This window comes from Triturus cristatus, chromosome 11 (assembly GCF_964204655.1).
Source record: "Triturus cristatus chromosome 11, aTriCri1.1, whole genome shotgun sequence".
In the NCBI taxonomy this organism is placed as follows: Eukaryota; Metazoa; Chordata; class Amphibia; order Caudata; family Salamandridae; genus Triturus; species Triturus cristatus.
In genome coordinates, this window is record NC_140594.1 from 635,176,429 (window position 1) to 635,198,617 (window position 22,189).

At 48.9% G+C, this 22,189-nt stretch overlaps 1 protein-coding gene across 1 annotated transcript in view; it reads right to left on the reverse strand.

The window, feature by feature from the left end:
• Nucleotides 1-22,189, reverse strand: part of LOC146785215 (putative E3 ubiquitin-protein ligase RNF144A) — a 197,208-nt gene that overhangs the window by 59,299 nt on the left and 115,720 nt on the right. The window contains exon 3 of the mRNA XM_085634120.1: nt 7,266-7,436. Within this exon, the coding sequence (XP_085490246.1) occupies nt 7,266-7,436 (171 nt within the window). The remainder of the gene's footprint in view (nt 1-7,265; nt 7,437-22,189) is intronic.

Consider the following 22,189-nt stretch of genomic DNA (forward strand, 5'->3'; position numbering starts at 1 on the left):
CTCTGTACTGGGGTGAATGTATGACATTGTTCTGCATTCTGTCCATCAATTGTTGTTTTTGCATTTGTCACCCCGAGTGGGAAGGGTATGCTCAGACGTGAGTCCCTTGCTCTCCATGCCACTGGAATTAAGCTATCCTGGCTGACGAGGGCTGAAAGCCCGAAACCGGTCCTAGGATGCTTGTTTCCAGTCCAGGGAGGACCTGGCTTGGCAGTTCGGGCTGGACTGTTCCCATGGGGCACAGGGTCAAGACTGATTTGCATATGGCTGGGTTCAAACTGGAATGGCATGGTGAGCAAAAAACGATGGATTTAGGCCCAGATCTCTGTACTGGGGTGAATGTATGACATTGTTCTGCATTCTGTCCATCAATTGTTGTTTTTGCATTTGTCACCCCGAGTGGGAAGGGTATGCTCAGACGTGAGTCCCTTGCTCTCCATGCCACTGGAATCAAGCTATCCTGGCTGACGAGGGCTGAAAGCCCGAAACCGGTCCTAGGATGCTTGTTTCCAGTCCAGGGAGGACCTGGCTTGGCAGTTCGGGCTGGACTGTTCCCATGGGGCACAGGGTCAAGACTGATTTGCATATGGCTGGGTTCAAACTGGAATGGCATGGTGAGCAAAAAAACGATGGATTTAGGCCCAGATCTCTGTACTGGGGTGAATGTATGACATTGTTCTGCATTCTGTCCATCAATTGTTGTTTTTGCATTTGTCACCCCGAGTGGGAAGGGTATGCTCAGACGTGAGTCCCTTGCTCTCCATGCCACTGGAATCAAGCTATCCTGGCTGACGAGGGCTGAAAGCCCGAAACCGGTCCTAGGATGCTTGTTTCCAGTCCAGGGAGGACCTGGCTTGGCAGTTCGGGCTGGACTGTTCCCATGGGGCACAGGGTCAAGACTGATTTGCATATGGCTGGGTTCAAACTGGAATGGCATGGTGAGCAAAAAAACGATGGATTTAGGCCCAGATCTCTGTACTGGGGTGAATGTATGACATTGTTCTGTATTCTGTCCATCAATTGTTGTTTTTGCATTTGTCACCCCGAGTGGGAAGGGTATGCTCAGACGTGAGTCCCTTGCTCTCCATGCCACTGGAATCAAGCTATCCTGGCTGACGAGGGCTGAAAGCCCGAAACCGGTCCTAGGGTGCTTGTTTCCAGTCCAGGGAGGACCTGGCTTGGCAGTTCGGGCTGGACTGTTCCCATGGGGCACAGGGTCAAGACTGATTTGCATATGGCTGGGTTCAAACTGGAATGGCATGGTGAGCAAAAAAACGATGGATTTAGGCCCAGATCTCTGTACTGGGGTGAATGTATGACATTGTTCTGCATTCTGTCCATCAATTGTTGTTTTTGCATTTGTCACCCCGAGTGGGAAGGGTATGCTCAGACGTGAGTCCCTTGCTCTCCATGCCACTGGACTCAAGCTATCCTGGCTGACGAGGGCTGAAAGCCCGAAACCGGTCCTAGGATGCTTGTTTCCAGTCCAGGGAGGACCTGGCTTGGCAGTTCGGGCTGGACTGTTCCCATGGGGCACAGGGTCAAGACTGATTTGCATATGGCTGGGTTCAAACTGGAATGGCATGGTGAGCAAAAAAACGATGGATTTAGGCCCAGATCTCTGTACTGGGGTGAATGTATGACATTGTTCTGCATTCTGTCCATCAATTGTTGTTTTTGCAACTGTCTAGACGAAGGCACGAGTCAGGGTAGGCTGGTCCCATTTCGATTGACTGTGTAATGTTTGTAATTTGACACTTGCTTCTATATTTGGAGGGAGCTACACCTATGGATGACTCATTGGCATATTTGCTTGTACACAGACTGTGCGATCATACACAAGCTGGGGAAAGATCAAGACACTGCAGACTACTTTTCACGAGTGCCGCTACATAGCCAAAGCTCGACATCAAAAGTGGCTGAAAAGTATCTCAACTTCATTGTAAGCTCCAGCACACCAGCAGCTCTATCTATTAAACAGATTATTACTGCCACCAGCATTGATAAAACATGCTTACTGTCAAAGATCTCATTGCAGCGAAATCCTGGAAGAAAAGTATTCGACCTTTAGCTGTAGAAGTTGAATTCCCAAAGTTAAAAAATGTACAGGAGGAATTATCTACCACCCTAGAGGGTATTGTATTGCGAGGTTTGAGATTAGTCATACTTGAGAGTCTGAGACAGCAGGTCAGCGAGCTGGCCGATGAAGGACATCGTGGAATTGTAGCCACCAAGAGAGCCATTTGAGATCTAGTGTGGTTCCGTCGCCTAGAGGAGCGAGTTGAGAGAGAACTGAAAACGTGCCACATTTGTAACTGTTTGTCACTCAAAGTAGTTCAACATCAAGTGACAATGTCTGATCTTCCTGCACACACCTGTAACAGAGTTGCAGTAGATTTCTTTGGGCCTCTAGGAAATGGACATTATCTCATGGTAGTGACTGATGAATATCCGTGTTTTCCTTTGGTGGAAGACTTATCATTAATAACCCATGACAAAGTTATCGAGCAGCTTGATGACAACTTGCAGCATGAGGCATCCCTGCTATTCTCAAATCTGATAACGGCCCACCTTTCAACAGCAAAGAATTCAATGAGTTTATTATTTGACTCAATGCCAAGCACCAAAAGAGTACACCTCTTTGGCCCCAAGCCAATGGTGTTGTTGAACGATTAATAAGCACCCTCAAGACCATAATCCGGCAAGCACCGATGGAGAGAATAGATCTAAGCAAAGCCATGTGTCCAGCCTTTCGTGCCTAGCGATTAATGCCTCACTCCACAACTTGTAAGAGTCCTGCAACCTTTTATTTGGGAGAGCCATTAGAACCAAACTACCACAATGGACATCGGACCGATCGATGGATGCCGATAAGTTTGGGGTCACAGACACTTCTTGAAAGTGCAAAATGAAAACATATGCCAATCAGCGCGTACGCACCCAGGAAACAGTCTTTGATAAAGGGGACTGGTTACTGGTCAACCAGAAACGGAACCGGAAAACAGACACTCAGTTTGTTGTCAGCCCTCTGAGGGTTGTAACATGCACAGGACACACGGTGACAGCGCATCGTCCTGGAAAGTCCTTCACACAGGACTCGCCACACTTTAAACACCTATCACAATGTTCATCAGCTCCTAAAGCCCCATGTGAGGTGACCCCGCCTAAATGTCTAGGTCAAGCATCTGAGCCTGTGTTGTTGTTGCATAATGACGGTGCATCTCAGCTACCTCATACCAGCCGATCTAGCAGACCTGTGCAATGGCATCGAGGAAATATGATACAAATGTTGTCTGTACTTTTTATATAACAAAGGGAGAGAGTAAGTTTCTTGAGACTATATGCCCTAGGACCCTTGCAGTTGTGGGCTGACTCTAAACAGGAATTACATAAACCACTGAGAGGTGATAGGTGTGTTTATGAAAGTTATTATGCAATGAGTACAGTGTGGGAATGTATGTTGAAGAATAAAGACGTCTGTTAGAGAGATCCCTGTGTGGAGTGTTCATTTGCATGCCCCCGAGCTGGGGAGACTACATCCTCCAAAAGTGGCTCAACTCACGCACACTTCCTAGAAATTGACTGGGCGCCTCATTTTATAAATAAATAATGGAAAACCTGCCCATTATGATGGCGAACCATAGCTCATCTCAATACCTTGGAAAAATTAAACAGCGACATTTAGAAACCAAATGGCCCCACAGAGTGTTGACCTCATTTCACACATAAGAACAGACAACCCTCAGTGATGCATTCATACCCACCAACTCAATTAGTTATCACAGTGGGGATGGGTCCAACTACAATATTTTAATGGGAGTTGAAAATCACCGTAGATAGAACAGTATGAGAACATTATTGCTAGGCTTACACAAGCTCGCAACGAATGATCCATAACGGTTTCTTCTCTCAGCTGCTTCAACATGATTTGGCTCGTTCCTTTTGATACAATGAATGATTTGAATTGGTTATTCAAAATGTAGGGTGAAAACTAAAATACAGTCGACTTGGTCCTGGAGCGCCTGTACATACCTATGTTCCATGTTAACTGGAACTGTATGTACTTCTGGTACAAAACAACTTAAAAAAAGGTTGTTTAAGAACTGTTTGCAATATTGCTAAACTGTAGCACTTAATAAATTAAATGTTTTCTCTGAGTAGGCATGGCGTATCTCCCCTACAGATGAAAAAAAGCTTTGTGAATGAGGCCTGTGTGAAACAACTAAAAGAGGGTTTGGTCCAGATATACTAAGGCTTGGCACTGTTGAAAAGTTCTCAAAGTGATGTATTGGTATTTACTTTCCTGCACAAAAAGGTATTAGTGCTGGAAAGATGCCCTTTTTAGGTCTCGGCTAGCGAAGGCTGCGCTTGCGCAGTCTCGCTCGCGAGATTTAATGACTTGGAGAGAGGGGCTTATACCCGCCCCTCTTCTCTCCTCTTCTCCATTGGCTGGCCTCTTTAATGCTGGTCAGCCATTGGAGAAGAGGTTTGTCTCTCCAAACAAGCCCCGTCCTTTTCGGATTCGGGGGCGTGTTTTTTTGATTCTTTCTCTCCTCTGGAATGTAAACATTCCAGCCAATGGCAAGAGGAGAGAAAGGAAAACACGCCCCCGAATCCGAAAACGCCGCTGCGTTTCTCCGAGGCATTTCTGCTTGACCTCGGAGAAAGGCGGCGGTGTTAATGGCGTCCTCTCCCCCTGCTGTCGGCTCCCGTGTTTTGGCTGCTGCTCAGGAAGTCGTATATGTGTCTTTGGTGTGTTATGCACCGTGAACCGGGACCACTGTTAAAAGCAAAATGCTGAATTCCTATGAAAGCACAAACAGGGCTGAGTTTGTTTTTAACACTTGAAGCTCTAATTTGCGCTTTTTTGCACCCCTCCCTCTCCTTTTCAGGCAGTAATAATTGAACGCGTCTTTCAGTTTCTTTCACAGTTCCGAAGAATGCGCCTCGTTCGTGCGCTGACAGAATGCCTGTCGTATTAGGGCCTTTAAGGAAATATTAGCGCCCATTATTGCGGCGGAAACACAAAGGGCAATTCTCCCCGATGAAGAGCTGTTCGGAGCTTTGTGTCGGTGAATAAACTTGGCCTCAGCTCAGCATCTATTTGTTCTCCCGGCATAAACACATATTGTGCGCCGTTCCCAGTTTAATGGGCGCTCCCTCCCTCCAGCTCCTGCCTTCTCCCACCCTGTTATTTTCTTAGCTCGACAGCTGCTTTTCACCAGCCCAACAGCGGTGGTTTCACAGCTTTCGAAAAAGGTATTTAATTCCTCAGAACGGGTATATAAGGTGGGGAACGTAGGAAAGTGAGTAGTTTGGGTGGGTTCAGTGGCGTAACGCAATTTGCAGAATGTGATGAGGGCCCCCTGCCTATCCTGTATCTCACAGATATTCATTGACCTCGGGCAGAATGAGTCCGGTTTAATGGCTGAACCCTCGGCCCCCCCCCCACTCTTTTTACCCACACCCGCCGCGTGCCTGCGTTATGGTCTAGTGTGGGTCGATGCTGGTTTCACAGCGCTTCTTTTCAAATTATAAGTAGCAAGGCAGATGGCAATATAGGCACTGTGTTGTAAAGAGAAGACCACCTAGGCATCTCACGACACCCTCGCCAGTCTTTCAAGGGACCTCGGTGGCGCTGAGTTCAGTGCTCTGCCCGCAGCATTGTCACCATTATACTGGCGTGTCTCCGGAGTTATAATCACTGTCCTCCCGCCAAAACTGGCTGAAGCGATCTCTCGCAGTCAAAGAAACTCTCAATGAAGGCCAGCACTTGCAACGTGTTCAGAGCTCGTCTCGTTCACTCGCGGGGGCAATTTTCCCTTCCAATCCTGTTTATTTTAAAGGCCTACCAGTAATTATGCTTAACGTGTCATTATGTAGGTGAAGGTGGGGGAAGATGGCGCCCTCGCCAGGAGGCACGTGCAAGCGGCGGGGGCAGTGCGCGAGGGCCGTTCTTCGGCGACACTGCTGGCTGCTTTTAGTTCCCATGCCCACCCGGCTGCTGGTGGGAGATGCGCCGTCCAGACTGATAATGCCCAGGACCGCGCTCATCAAGCCATAATTAAACATCACTCAAATGTGCCACTTGTTAATAACAGTGTTGATCCATGTTTTTAGGTCTCTGCTCGAACATTGAGTAAAACATTAACTTCAACTGTGTGCCTCTGTGTGTGTGGCTCTGTGTGTGTGTGTGTGGGGGTGGCTCTGTGTGGGGGTGGCTCTGTATGGGGGTGGCTCTGTGTGGGGGTGGCTCTGTGTGTGGGGGTGGCTCTGTGTGTGTGTATGGGTGGCTCTGTGTGTGTGGGGGAGGGTCTGTGTGTGTGTGGGTGGCTCTATGCGTGGTGGGTCTGTCTGTGTGTGGGTAACTCTGTGTGTGTGTGTGTGTGTGTAGGTGGCTCTGTGGGTGGCTCTATTGGTGGCTCTATTTGTGTGTGGGTTGCTCTATGTGAGTGGCTCTGTGTGGGTGGCTCTGTGTGTTTGGGAGTTGGCTTTGGGTGTGTGGCTCTGTGTGTGGGTGCAAATGCAATAGGTCTCGCATTTGAGAGTGATTAAGCTATTGACATTGTAAATAACAATGGCGTTTCTTTAAATGTTTTAAAAATAAAAACATAAACAAAAATAATGTAATGAGCAGTGCCAATAGCTCTAACTTTAACAATGCCGAGACCATTACATTGTAAATGCTTGTTACGCTTTGTATCAAGGAGACTTGACTGGTAAATTACTTGGATGGATCAGCACAAACACACAAAGGTTTCAAAACCAAGTCCAATCTACTAAGATAGCCGGACCGGGCTTTTTATCAAAAGTAACACCTCCTTGAAGCAGGTGTTAACAAGGAAAATGTTTTCATTTCACACAAAAAAACACACACTGCTCACAGCACACATCCAACATGTGGGGTCCTTCTGAATTTGTATAAGCATAGGAGTTTGTATTGGAAGGGTGTGTGTCCAGTACGAATCATTTTCTAGACAGGATATATCTCTGCACCAGACAGCCTATTTAGATCACCAGTGCAGACGATGAAAGCAGCTGCAGGCCACACCTGGTAGGCATGGCTCTGTGCTGCATGAAAAATTAGTAAATCTGCCATTTGTGTGCAACTGGCAGGCAGTGGTAAGGTGCTGCTCACCTTAAAGAGAAATATGTTAGCGTTTAGTTATGGTCCCTATGTTACCTGCTGATCATTGTCACTTCACAGAAAATAAACATAAAGAAGGTGAGGCAGATTCAGAAAGAGCAGCCACATCACAACTCACCTCTTTAAATTCACAGTGCTGCTGGGCTGCAATCAATGCCATTTTTTCTTCAAACATAGCCCGCTCTTCATCTGTCAGCAAAGCATGCCTCCGAACTTCTACGTACGTCCATTCTTTATCACATTTCTTGTTATCACCAGCATCAGCAGGGCAGTGAAACCGGACATGGCCCTGAAAATCATAAGAAGCAGAACTTTATGTATCATGCATGTAAATGCTACAGAACCATAAGGGAAACATTACGTAAAGGATTCTTCCTGTCTCTACTACACCCACCCCTTAGGCGCACTGCAGGAAGCGAACATTTAGTAAAACTAACTGTGCTGAGAATGATAACCCCTTTCTAAAGAAATGGAATGGCAGACGCTGATCTGATTTGAAGATAAAACACAATACGTGGGCAAGGCAGAGCTAGAAAAGTTCACAAATCCACAATAGATGTTTACTGAATGCTCTTATGAGCACATTGAAGCAAGGAGCTAGCCTGCTATTTTTAGGTCTGGGCTAGAGAGCGTATGCACTGTGTCTTCAAGACATTTTGTTTATGAACCATAGGTTACAGCTGGCCCATAGGCTTACCATTTGTTCACTTCAACATCCTCTTGTATCCTTCTTTACCTCCTCGTCAGCCCTCTCCGTTCCAGTCCAAACCAGATGAGCATAGCTCCTCCTACCAGAAACTCCCAAACAAAACTCCCATCCCTTACCTCCAGGCCACTCCCATACCCTTAGGCATATAACACGTGACCCGCAGAACCACAACTTGTTATTTTCTGCAGTTGCTGTTCCAGGCAAGACTTTGTCGTGATCGGCCGGCTGTGCCTTCATCAGGTAGGTGTGTGACAGTCTGCTGTTGCGGCCGTTGGTGTGCTTAAGTCCCTGCTTTAGCGGGACTGAGGGGTTTGGGGGGTCCGGACTACCTGGGGTGGGGTAGTGGTGGCAGTGTTGCCAGATTTTTAGACCCGTCCCAAGCCCAAAGCCGCTCAAATATAAGCCCAAAATAAGCCCAACCAGACCAGTTTCAGCCCAAAAACCAGCCCAAACTCGCAACTCTCAAATTATGCAGAAATAGTCATCAGAAACCACTTATTTGAGATTATTATATAGCAATAGCTAGATCCAAAGTTATCAGAACACTTTACAACAGCAAATGTTCACATAAAAGATAACAAGTCGATACAGAACATCTGATTCAGAGTGCTTTACTTATCATATAGCACTCATTCCTACTCTTACTATAAATGAACTTACTTCAATTTGTGCTTGCTTCTACATGCTGCGGCCAGGCCCCATGAGTCGACGGCAACAGCAGCACAGGGCTGCACCACCAGGCCAGGTCTGACAGTCTGAGACCCGAGAGAAAAGTGACACAGTGCATAGCTGCCAAGGTTTCAGATTGCTTATGTGTGATATTTTCATAATTTCAGTGTAATTATGAGTGACATTCAATGACTATGAGTGACACTTTCTCACAAGCAAAAATCAAGCAACAAAGATGAGGGAAACATATATAACAAATTACAGCCATTTCAGCAACGAGAAACTCTACAAAGATTTTAAAACTATTGTAAAGCACCAGAAATGGAAGGGCACTATTCAACATGAAAACAGACTGCATAGTTGCCACGTTTTAAGAGTGCTTAGGTGTGACATTTTCAAGGTTTCAGAGTACTTACGAATGACATTCAACTGTTAAATGTATGACACTAAGAGTGACACTTTTTTGCGAGCAAATCAAGAAATTAAGTTCAAATAAACGGATAAACATAAGAAATGACATTCATTTAAGCAAGGACAAGCTATGAAAAGAAAACGAAACTGAGGCAAATCACCTGATCCTACTGACTCCTAACGCTTCTAAGCGGTTTAACAAACCCTGGAAGTCCCTGACCACACCTAAACTGCTCTAATATTCACTAAATATTCACTGAAAGTCCCTCACCCCACCTAACCTCCAGCTTGACAGGTACTCACTGAGGCTGGATAACAGGGACAGCTGGTCGGTCTCTTCGTTCTGCACATAGCTGCCGGTAAACTGCTAGGAATCAGGCCCTACGCGCCGCCAATTCCGATGAAGAGAGCGGCGAGGCGAGCGCGTGTCACTTTTTTAATAAAGCGCGCGGGGGACAGGCATCCAGTATTTCCAGGGCCGTCATTAGTAGCGCTTTCCCGCGCTACTAGATTGACAGCTCGCTTACCCAAACAGAATGTGTCCAGCAAGTTGACAATAGCAGCAGGTGCGCTTGCACCTGCACACACAGACACACACCACTGCTGCCTTCAGCATAGGTCTAGCATGCTCCGCCTCCTCCTCCAATGATGTCTCAGCCACGCAGCGGGCTTTGCGTTCATTGGCTGCTGACAATGCAACTGCTCACCACTGGTTGTCTTAGTTGCATTAGTGTCGGCACCGCCCCAGCGAAAAAATTGCGCACAACTGTTGGAAATAAGCCCAAAAAGTAGCCCCCGCCAGCTATGAGTTTTTCCTGCACAATTGGGAAAAATGTCGCCCAATTGTGCGGGAAATAGCCCAATCTGGCAACATTGAGTGGTGGCCCCTGCTGCGGCTTCCCCCTCCTCCAGGTTCATTCCCTGCTCTAGCGGGATCGCCCGAGGAGGAAGGGGAGGTGTGTTGGGCGCGGCTTGTCTTTCTGGGAGCAAAGGGGGCGTGAATGATCGGCTTCTCTTTGGAGATCTTCTGCGGGGGCTCGATTCTCATTCGAGTCTGTGTTTCTCCTCTGTTGTGACTCTGGATTCATGTTGGCTATACGGACGCTGTCTGGTGGAACCCGCGATGCCTGTGGCGATTTGGCTGCAGGCGCTTGTGTTCCTGCTCGTTTTTAGTTTCTGCCTTTTGGTGCCGCTGGGGGGATTTCATGGGGCTCCTGTGCTTGTGTCAGGGGATCCCGCTTTCCCATGTGGTTCTTGGTTCACTGTGGGTGTTTCTGGCCATGGGTTCTCGGCCTGTGGGGGCCGGCCTGCTTAATTATCGGCATTTGCAGAGGCTGCTCTGTACGGGGGCCTTTACCTGGTGGTGCGTTACGTTGGGGCCTGATTCAGTCGTTCCTTTTGGTGGATTTGAGTTTGGCCGGTTTAGGGGTCGGCCTTCTTCCCTGTTGGAGATTGACTGGAGTCCAGGTGGCGTCCCCTGGTTGGCCTGTGGGATCTGGCTTTGAGTGATCTGGGGTATTTATTGAAAGCTGGTTCTCTGTTCTCCTTAACCATCATGGAGAGTAGATGTTCGGACGTGAGTGGGCTCTGTGATGAGGAGGAGGTGGTGGTCGCTGGGTCTTCCACTGCTTCTACCGTGGCGTATGTGCAGAAGATGATTGAGGCTGCTGTGGCTGCGACCTTTATGGCTCGTGAGCCCAAGGGGCCTAAGAGGCTGAAGTTGGATGCCTCTGCAGACGTTGATCTGGACGGGAATTCGGATGAGGAGGTGAAGGGTCGTTTTGTCCAGGGGGCGGACCTTCACAATGTTCTGCAGCATGTTCGGGACAATTTGGGGTTCCCTAGTCCCATGGAGGGTGGAGTGTAGAAATACTTTTTTGCCAATTACCAAAAGAAGGAGCCTGAAAGCCTCCCTATTCATAAGTCAATGAGGAATGTGCTGGGGGGAAGGATGTGGACAAACATGCCTTTCCCCGGTTTCTGGCTAAAATGTATTCTTTGCAGGGGTTCGCTGAGGAGTTCCCGGCTGTGGTGAAGGTGGATTATCTGCTGGCTGGTATGGCGTCCCAGAGCCTGGTGGTGTCCGAAGATGCAGTGCCTTCTGATCCTGGGGACAAACGGTTTGAGGGGGCCTTGAAGAGGTCCTTTGCTGCCTCTAATCTTGCTGTTCGGTCTGCAGCTTACACCAGCTATCTGGTTCAGTCTCTTCTTAAGGATTGCCAGGGTATTTCTGAACAGCTCTTGCAGGATGAGGACCCTTCTGAATCTTTGTCCCTGTTGGAGCAACAGTTGCATTTCCTGGCAGATTTGTCCTTCAATTCCCTTAGTGGGCGGCGGCAGCATCTGGGGCCTCGGGGACTGCTCTGAGGCAGTTGTGGCTTAAGCCTTGGAAGGCGGAGGCTGCTCAGAAGGCTGCCATGAAGCTTCCCTTCACGGGCACTAAACTGTTTGGGGAACTGTTGGAGGCGTTGATTAAGAAGACTGCTGAAGACAAGTAGTTGGTTGGCTCCGGTCTGCTCTTCTCAGAGAGGGAAGTTTGCAGGTTATAAGAGGGTTTTTGGGCAGGCTTTTCAATCTAAGATGGCGGCCCAGCCCTTTCGTGGTAGGGGACATGGCCGGGGTGTCCCTTCCTTCCACAAATCCCGGGGTCAACAGGGTGCTTCCTCTTCTTCAGTTCCCTCCAAGTCGTGACTATGGGAGGAGTTTGTTGGGGGTGCCAGACGGAGGGTCGCCTCACGTCTTTTTTTCCTGTTTGGGAGGAGTTTGTGCGAGATCAGTGGGTCCTGCAGATGGTCCGACTGGGCTACAGGATCGAATTTGGGGTTACTACGGTGGATGTGTTTAGGGCTAAACCTGTTCCCAGATCTCAGACGAAGTGTCGTGCTCTGTTGGATGGTGTTCTGGACTTGGTTGCCAAAGGGGCTGTGGTGAGGGTGCCTGTGAGTCAGCAGGGTCGGGGGGGTTTACTCATTCCTGTTTCTGATCCAGAAGCCGAATGGGGACTACCGTCCTGTCCAGGATCTGAAGGCTGTGAATTTGTGTCCCCCTCACCGGTCCTTCAAAATAGTGACTCTGCAGACGATTTTTCCCTTTCTGTCGGTGGGGGATTTCCTGGCTTCTCTGGAACGCCTACTTTCATGTGCCCTGCAGACCGACTCTGGTGCACGAACTGAGGAAGGTGTTGGGGGCTCAGTCTTTCACGGCTTGCCAGTGGTTGCGTGTTAAAGGGCTGATGTCGGCTACTGTGATGATTGTTCCTTGGGCACGTTTGCACTTGTACCCCGTCATGTTCTGGGGCATTGGGATCCAGCCTCTCCGCATTACGAGTTGTTGATTCTGGGGGTGTGGACATCACCTGGGAGTTGTCCTGGTGGCTAGTGGAACGGAACCTCTTGCAGGGCTCGCCCTTTGTGTCCCAGGAGAGGTTGGTCCGGACGACGGATGCCAGCAAACTCGGTTGGAGGGCGGTGGTGGCTCAGGAGTCAGTGCAGGGGCTCTGGTCTGTGCTGGAAGCAGGCATGACCTCGAATTGGAGGGAGTTGAAGGCGGTTCAGTTGGCATTGGCTCATTTTCTGCCTTGGGTCCTCTAGAGGGATGTGATGGTGCGGACGGACAACACTGTGGTGGTGTGTTATGACAACCACTAGGGGAGTGCGAAAGTGGCTTCCCTCAACTTGTTGGCTCACCAGATCTGCATGTGGGCGGAGTTGCACTTGTTGTCTCTGAGGGATTTGCATCTGCCGGGGGTTTTGAACTTGGAGGTGGATTGCCTGAGCAGGGTGTTTCCCTCCCTGTCCGACATGTGCCTGACGCAAGAGGTGTTTGGTTGCCTGATGACACGGTTCGGGGTCCCGGTGGTGGACCGGTTTGCCGCTCTGGGGAACGCCTGGAGGGAGAGGTTTTATTCTCTGGTTCGGTCGGATGCGGTTTGGAGGGTGGATGCCTTGTCCTTCCGGTGGGAGGGGGGCTTGATGTATGCTTTTCCCCCGATTGCTCTTCTTCCGTGGGTCCTGCTGAAGATCAAGCTGGATTGGGCCTCGGTGGTCCTGGTGGCTCCGGAGTGGTTCAGGAGGCCTTGGTTCCCTCTGTTGTTGAGATTGGCGGTGGGGCCTTGCTGGAGGTTGCCAGTGGTCCCTTGTCCCCTGTCATTTCCACCTCTGTCTCGGGGGTGTCTTGTCCGCCTGCGACTGGCGGGTTGGCTGTTCAGGGGATGAACCTCATGGCTTTGGGGTGTTCTCCTTCTGTGGCTGAGTTTATTCAGCAGTCCACGCACCCTTCCACTCTCAGGTCCTATGCCAGACATTGGGTGTCTTTTCTGACTTGGTGTACGGCTCGGGGGTGGTCTGCGTTGGAGGTAGATCTGGTGCGTTTCTTGGATTTTTTAAAGGATGGGTTCAACCTGGGTCTGGCTGTGTTCTTCCTACGGGCTGAGTGGGCGGCTGTTCGGGCCTTTCGGGGTTCAGACTGTGAGCCGGTGGTCCCCTTGGTGTCCCGGTTGTTGCAGAGTTGTTTCCTTCAGAAGCCTGTCATTAAGTCCTTTGTGCCTAGTTGGGATTTGCCTCTGGTTTTGGGGGCCTTGCAGGGGGCTCCCTTTGAACCTCTGCTTGAGGTTTCTTTGCAGTTTTTGATAATCAATGTGCTTTTCCTTGTCGCTATTACCTAGGCCCGGAGGATTGGTGAGTTGCACTCCTTGCTTTGTTCGGCACCCTTTTTGCGTTTTTTTCCTGATCGGGTGGTTCTGAGGCCTGATCCTTCCTTTGTTCCCAAAGTCCCTTCCTCGTTTCACTGCTTGGAGGATCTGTTTTTGCCTGTCTTCGGTCTTGATCCTCTTTCGGAGGTTGAGGTGCGGCTGCACTGTTTGGACGTTCGGCGGGCTCTGCAGGTTTACCTGCTGTGTACTAAGCCTTTTCATAAGGTGGATTCCCTTTTTGTGACCTTTGGGCTGGCTGGTCAGGGTCTGAATCCTTCTGGGGCTACTCTCATTCATTGGCTGCGCTGGGCTGTGGGTGCTGCGTATGAGGCTTGTGGTGTGTTGGCAACTGGGTCAGTTCAGGGGAGGTCGACTCAGGGGGTGTCTGCTTCTTGGGCTTGTTTTCAGGGGGCTTCCATGGTCGAGATCTGCAGGGCTGCTACCTGGAGTTCTCCTCACACTTGTATGTCCCATTATCGTTTAGTAGTGGGTGGGACTGAGTCTGCTGGGTTTGGGGACGTGGTATTGCATTCTGCTCCGGTGGAGTGACTTATTGCTGTGCTAAATAAAGTTTGTTTTTGCTATTGAATAAAGCCAATTCTTGATTTGGTATCTGTTCATCTGGTTTGGACTGGGTTGGGGAGGTCTGACGAGGAGGTAATGTCCGGTTACTTACTGGTAATATTCATTACTCTGAGACGTAGCCCTCCCCGCCCCAGTCCGGGTTCCCATCCTTCCCTCCCTGTTCGGCTTCTTGTGCTTGGTGGTGCAGGTTGTGGTTCTGGGGGTCACGTGTTATATGCCTAAGGGTATGGGAGTGGCCTGGAGGGAATGGATGGCGTGGAGTTTTGAATATTACCGGTAAGTAACCGGACATTCCCGTTTGTCATGGCATGCATGCGTCATGCCTCATCTTGTGTTTGGCCCCTTCCTTAGACCATGGACCAAGTACTTGTATCCATCCACTGCTCCTGTTTTTGGAGCTACTTTTTTATTTGTCTTTAAGCACTCCGTTTGAGTGCTTCTGTTTTCACTGACTCTGTCTCCTCACATTTGCCTTTCATTCATGGTGCTTCTTCCCCCTCCCTCCCACCCACCCCATCCCGGCTGCGTCTTTTCCCTTCCCTCATCCCTGTTACTTCTTTACTTCCACTGATCGTGCTGTAATGTGTGTCTTTCTTTATTTGCCTTCTCACCCACCCGGTGTTTGTGTTTCTTTATTCCCCCTGCCCGCCTGTTTGTGTTCTTTCATTCCCCCCACCTGCCTTTGTGCCGTTTTTAGACAGGAATCTGAAAACCTCTATTGACTATCCATTTCGTTTTCTGTCTTGTCTTTTAGGAACATTGTCCTTGATACACTTTTTATTTTTCTTATTTTTCCTCTGTAGAAAAAGAAATATAAAGTCAAATCATTTTATTTACTTATTGATGGCCCGTGTGCAAAAAAAGCCAATAGATTCAGTGTCTAAATGCATTTAGTATGTTTTTAATGAATACTTGCATATTATATTTATGTCATAAATAAATATGTTTGAAAGTTTTATTTTTCCAACCTAGAGGGAATGGGCAGAAGTACATAAAATGAATATGGGCTTGTTTAGTCGCAGAGGGTAGATAATATAAACACGCAGCAGAAACAACACTCCAATAAACCAGCTACTGACAGACGTATTTAGAGAGAGAGATTATTGCTTCATTTCCCGCTCTGCTTTTTTTATGTCTCGCCTGGCGTTGGAGCGCGCATGCGCTCCTCGCTCTGCAAGGCGTCTTGTAATCGATAAGATTCCTGAAGGGGACTTGAAGCCCCGCCCATCATCTTGATTGACTGGCGTCATCATTTATGCTAAACGCTGGCCGCCGAATGAAAATGAGGCTTTTTTGTTACCGCCCTGTCTCTTTTTTGGACGGTCCATCCAGACTGGATCTTTTACTTGCAGCGTGACGCGTTCTCCTTCATTAGTCATATCGGCGCTATGTTTTTCCAGTCGCCTTTGGCAAGGGCGGCTGCGTGTTTATTTTTGCATCGTGCTTTCACTTAAAGTGAAAGCGCGATGCAAATTTAAACAAGCGGCTGCCTTAGCTCAATGGCGAGAGCTTGTTAGCCTTGCTGCTTGCTGAAGGGCCTGTTGTCGGAGTGGATCCGACACTGCAACCGATGCGAGACTGCAACCGATGTCATGTTTTGCGGTTCTGTGTGTAGATACTGTTTCAACTAGGAGCTCCTGCTGCTGATAGGCAGAAAGAGAAAGCAAATTGCTGATAGCCCCTGGAATGTCGAACCCAAACAAACACCGAGGACATGCCCCTGGGGTTTGCTACCTCTTTGTTGTGTTTATATACACAACATTCGGACGCCAGAAGTTTCGAACGGTATTAGTTTTGACCATTATGTATTTTCTGGCCTCGACTTTGAGCAAAGAAGCACATAGGAGGGAAGTAGTTTACTTCCACCCAGGCCTGCTGTGAATTATTTTTTTTTTTTTTTTTTTTTTCTTTTTTTTTTAAAACCTTTATTCGTGCATATTAAAAGAACAAATACGGGCCTACAACCTTCAGGCCGGCCACGATACGGTTAAGCACTGATACAAACATTACGGCCCCTGTGCTTCAACGGTCAAGGTTAGCAACGATTCATGAAACATACACTGGAGAGATCCTTGACCCCAGGGAAAGGAGAAGTGAAGGTTAATTTTAAAGTTTTCAAAATAAGTTTATCAGGGAAATAGTCAGTGAAGAATAAGAACCAAGGAGATTCGAGTCCGCACGATATCTTCGCCACACGGGAGAGCAGCAGCATCATTAAAACAGCAATGGAAGTAAAATCGCAGGCAGTGAGGCAATGCAGTTATATAACAGGATAGTCACATGAGCAATTACGCACCCCTCCAGTGCCGCCCCCACTCAGTCAACCCCCCACCCGGACCCAGAATCGAAACAAGTATAGCGCAGAAACATAAAGAGAAAAAAGGCCCATAGAACTAATTAGAAACAGTAAGTTACCCCCCCACCCTACACCAATGCGGAGGCTACGGCCTTCCCCCCCCCAGCATAGTGCCTGTCGCCCAATAAACCCGAAATATAGACAAGAAAGAGAGTAAGAATAAAGTAAAGAAAGATAAGAAAACAATACACCTATGTTAAAGGGGGTGAGAAAAGAATAGGACTATTCTAATCTAAACTCCCAAAAAGAAGAAGGTGGGGAGGAGCCTACGTATCATCAGAGCGCCCTAAACCATCGGCCATCTTTGGCTTCCACACACTGAGAACCCACTACCCCAAAAGCGGTCGTGTGAAAATGAATTGTCACAACAATTTAGATGAAGGAAGACAAATCGCGACGAATGCGCACAAAGTACACATACAGTTCCAGTCCCAGTCCAGCCCCTCCGTGAAACCATGGCGACATTAATCAGTCTAGCCCTGGCCCGATCGCGGGCTTGAGATTAAGCCAGCCCCTACATGAAGGCCCCGCATCCCGTGCAGACAAAGACAATATGGCCGTTTGGGAGAAGATGGTGAAGTAGAATCCCAAAATGGCCGCCGACCATCTGTAGAGGTCCCTTTGTGCACCACATAAAGTCCAGACATGGCATGCAGAGTACAGGAGTTCCACAGAAAAGAAGCAGTAGGCCACCGTGAACGACTCCTCGAGGATGTTAGGTGTTGCTCAGCTGGATATTCCTGCAGACGCGGTGAGGCAGGCAACAATGAAGCAGGCAGCAATGAACGGGGAAACAAAGTATCCGCTGTTAAGCTGGAGAGCAATTGATCCTGGGTGCCGGGGAAGCCAGACGCCGGCACCAGTGTAGCACGATCACACACAGCCGTTGCGTCCCCGCAAGAGGACAAAAGCACTGGCAGACCCACGCCGTGTTGATGACAGACGGAGCGCTCACGGCCCGCAGCCGACAACAGGGAGTCAAACTGCTCACTTAGCGCCTGAAAGCGAGCAAACATTTGTGAACGAAAGTCCCGCAGGACGGCCAGTACGGAGCCGCATGTCAGCGGAAGCTGCACCCCCACATCGGCAGCAATCCGGGACGGCACTGTGGAGCTGGTGGCTAGTGGAGGGAGGGCGAAGCGGGCAGCGGGCAAGACCGGAGTATCACCCCCCAGCCGCGAGCAGGCAAACAACGCCATGTTTTACCGCCGGACGGTACAATGGCCAGGGGGGGGGGTCGTAGCAAGGAGTCAGTTCCCCTCAGGTCTGCGCCGCAACTGGGAAAGCCAACAGTCGCCTCCCTTCCTTCGGGTTCTCTTTGCAGCCGACTAGGCAATAGAAGAAGGGGGTCGGCAGCCTCCCACAGCGCGGTCCACCGATCGGGGCAGGAGACCCGCCTCACCGGGGCTTACCTTACAGCCCCAGCCCTTCAGGCGCAGGGTGCAGGAGGTGTCTGGCCGTCCCTCCCCAGGCTCATCTGGCGACAGTCCGTGGTGTTAGGTGAGGTCGGGACCGCGGGGCTCGGATTTGCGCTAGCGGGTCCGGGGACTGCGGAGCTTCCTGGGGGCCGGCAAAGGCCACAATGGAGCAGGGGTCCAGGGCGGAGAGCAAAAACACCAAAAACTCCGGCATCCGGGCGGGCTGAGACTTCGGGGAAGTGGCGGTGTGGACAGCGCGTCGTCGTACACGTTTCACCTCGAAAATCGGCAAGGATAGGAATCAGGATAATAGTCCGGGGCCAAGGGCCGACGGAGCCGGGCGCTCAAGCGTCTGCTCCGGTCGCCATCTTGGCTCCTCCCCCCTGCTGTGAATTATTAAACTGCAGGGCCAGTGTTTGTTGCCCTGGCTGCGCAAGGACACAGATGTTATGCATGCTGCAGGCAGACTCCGAGATGTTAAGGCGGTCCCCAGTGAACCAGCGCGGTAGTCTACCAGAACATCATGCCATGCACTCATGTATTCAAAGCAAAAGAATAAATCATGATTTTACAACAGCGCATCAGTTGACTTATTGCTGTTCTGTGACCAGGGCTTGGGAGGACTGCTGTTCGCACCGTGTCATCGGTTCTCAAGCCATCCGCGCGTGAAGGCTTATCATCTGCCTGTATAATTGTACCTCACCAGCCTGCCTCTGACTAGTCAACTGGGGCCGTACATTTTGTCTCGACACCTGCTGGCCAGTGCCTGACAGGAGCTCTCTCATCATCCTTTCAGGGATATGTGGTAAGCAGGGTGCATCTCTTGCGGACTGCGGTGGCAGGTGGGACGGCAAGAGCTTCTGCTTTCAGCTGATGTCTAAATGCTCTCCCTGCCGGCCGACAGGATGCCACCCAAACTCTGGAGGTGTTAAAAGGGAGTAAGGCCTGTCCAGTGGCGCAACAAAGGCCCCCGCAGTGCGTGTGTTTGTATCTGGGGGTGTGGGGGAGGGGATAGGTGGGGGCACCCCAGGGCCCCCTAGACCCCCTCAGCACAGTAACCTGACCTGCGAGCTTCTGAGTGAGTCCGTAGGGAGAGCCCGCCATGTACTTTGCAAGGAGGGGGGGGCACTGTGCTAGTCTTTTTTTGATATTGGTTAGGGGTGTACATCTACTAATAACGTCCCAGCAGGATTTTGTTGAGCCATAGACCTACTCCCCCTTAAATACTCGCTTGGTTTGCTTGTATCATCCACGGCTGTTTTTTATTTCTTCGGCAGCAGTACAGCACGGGTGTGTAGGAAAAGGCAGACATGTTTGGCACAGATCTGATGACGATCAGTGGAACTGTAAGCAAGAATACAACATTTACCATTGTTATCTCAGTTTCTCTTAGAAGCAACTTTCTGATTTTCCATTCGAAATCAGCTGTTACCATCTGGCGGGCACCTTGCTTTACATTCTGCACAGAGCGGAACTGAAACAATAAAACATTCCCGATAGAGCTGCCTATTCCGGTGGTGGACATACACATTTTTTGTTTCATCATGAGAGTTCTTTCGATGTGACCCCCCATTACCTGTTGGAAGGGCTGCTGTGCGCATGTTGGTTGTGTGAAGTCAATGCAACCCAGTTCCATTTGCTGCTTCAACACTTGTGTGTGAAAGCAAGGAGGACATTTTCAAGAGTTAAAATAATCATTGGCATAGCCACTTGATCTAGCTTTTGCTGCAAACCCTTGAGCTTTGTCAATGTTTGTTTTGTTTTATCGGGTGTTATGGAAATCATTATTGTAGGGAGCACTGCTGGGCCCTCCCTTTTTTATAAAAAAATAAAAACATTGGCTAAAATCAAAAGATTTCTTTTTTTTAAATCACAAAAAGCACTTGCCATAGTAGACCCAGGCATTGAATGGGACCACTTTGTGTGTAATCGTGCTCCCTGTGAAAGGGCAGAATGCTGTCACTCACAGTGAAGTTAGCAAGTGGCTGAAGATGGCTGACCGTTTTCACCATGCTGTATGCTGGAATGGGCAGACAAATCACAAAGGCTAAGGTTGGTGGCTGACCTTATTTGAGGTGGGCGATTTCGAATGAGAATTCAGATCAAGCTTTGATAACACACGTGGTAGTGTGGCAAACAGATCCCCTTGCTGCCTATACTTGTTCAGTCTTAAAACTTTTCAAAGCACCATCTTTAAAAAAAAGCATTTGCAATGCAATAGGTCTCGCATTCGCAAACTTTTAAGCTATTGGCATTGTAAATGACAATGCCTTTATTTATATGTTTTCAAAACCAACACATAGATGAAAGGTTTGTCATTTTCAATGCCAGTAGCTAAAAGTCTCGCAAATGCAAGACCTATTACATTGCAAATGCTTGTTTATGGCGATTGCTCTTCGCCCCCAAAGGCATTTAGGCCTCACCCCACCGTTCAACCTCTTCTCAATGGCAGGTATGTGGCTGCTCCATTGGCTTTCTTTTTTAGGTCTTGCCTACGCAGCGCGCACGCGCTGCTTAGGATAAAGACCTTTAGAAATCGATCCGGTTTTGCAGGCAAAAACGTGCATGCGTTGCATTGCTTTGAATGGCAACGCGTGCACGTTTGGCGATTCCCTTGCGGGAGCGAGCGGTGCCATGTGTTCACAATTATCGCGCTAGCTCCTGCAAGGTAAACGTTGCCTGCTCTCGACCACACTTCCCCCCACCCCCTACTGTCGCGAGGCGCGCGCGCTTTTTTCTAGGCTAGCACTCTTTCACGTCATTTTCCCCGTGCATGACTGCTTTGATTAAGAAGTGTCTCCTCGGTTTGGGCAGGTGGACATGTATTGATTGAGGCATGTGTTGCAGAAGCAGCTTTTCCCGTCTTACTACAGAAATTGTACGGAAAATAACATTGAGCAGGTTTCTTGTGTGACTTTTGTACATGAGGGTTCACCACACGCATAATTATTTGTACGCGGACGAATGCTCAAGATTTTTTCCCGTAATATACACCGTGCCTAACCCTTACTTTGGCTGATGACCTCTGTAAGCCTGTTGAAGGACGTCGCTTCCATTTGCGCAGCGAGTGCAGTGGCACCGGGGCTCAGAGCTTTGAGTGGCCCACAAAATCATTGCTGTATTTTACAATTCAAAGAGCAGCCATAGGGCTAATTTTCTTCCCTGCACTGGTGCCCATGCACACTAGCTATGCTGGTATTCCTGTTCGGCCTTATGTAGAAGTGTACACAACATACTTGTACCCGTGATTATTTCCATTTTTACTTGACATCACGCGCTGTAAGACCTGCTTTCTATAGTTTTTCAAATCCTATTTGGCGGTCAAGAAAACTTGTATTTACTGTTCGAATGAGTTGTCAGGCTCGCATTTCAGATGCCTCTTTTTGGGTGGGTCTTTCTACTATGAGCAGGTGTCTGGAAAATTACAAGTGAAGTTTGTGGTTAAGTTGCATCTCTGGGCTCGAACAAAACACAAAGTACTGGGTGGCACCCAGTGGTTCATGGAATAAGGGTGTTTCGCGCACATAAGTGGTTTCTGCCTGGCTGCTCTCTTTCTGAAATTTCACATTTCATGCTCGGGACACCAACTTGCTGGATGGGTTTTCATTCCTTTTCACCTCGTTTGTCATGACCTTCTTCCCTATTGATGCCAGGAGAGTGGGCAGGTCAGCGGCCAACAGTGCCAGTGCCAAAAATGGACTTGGGACTTTTAGAATTCCTTCCTTTACATTGGGCAAGCTTTTGCTCTTGCCAGCGTCTTATACTGTGAAATTCTCGACCCAGCCCTGATTTTTGCCTGCACTAATGTGACCATCCCCCTTTGTGTTTGCACCTCTCCATTGTTATTAACTGCACCCAGAGTGGTTGCTATGTGTGAGGCCAGTAAGGTGGTTCAGTGGCATGAGCTTGTGCATGTAACCTGAAAGTCAAAGATTCGTGCCAAGGCTAGCCACAGCCTTTCATCATATGAGACAGCCTTTCCTCCCATGAACTTGCGAAAATGAATACAATCTTTACTACAAAGTGAGATCTTAGTAACCACTGTTCCTTAAATCATCTGGGATGCGAGATATCATGTTAGAAGTGCCATATAGAAATATGCTATAATCTATGTCTAAAATATTTAAGAGGAGTTTATTACTTGACAAAAGTCAAAAAAAATTATTAAAATGTTTTTTAGGATTGCTCCTCCCATCGATGCGAA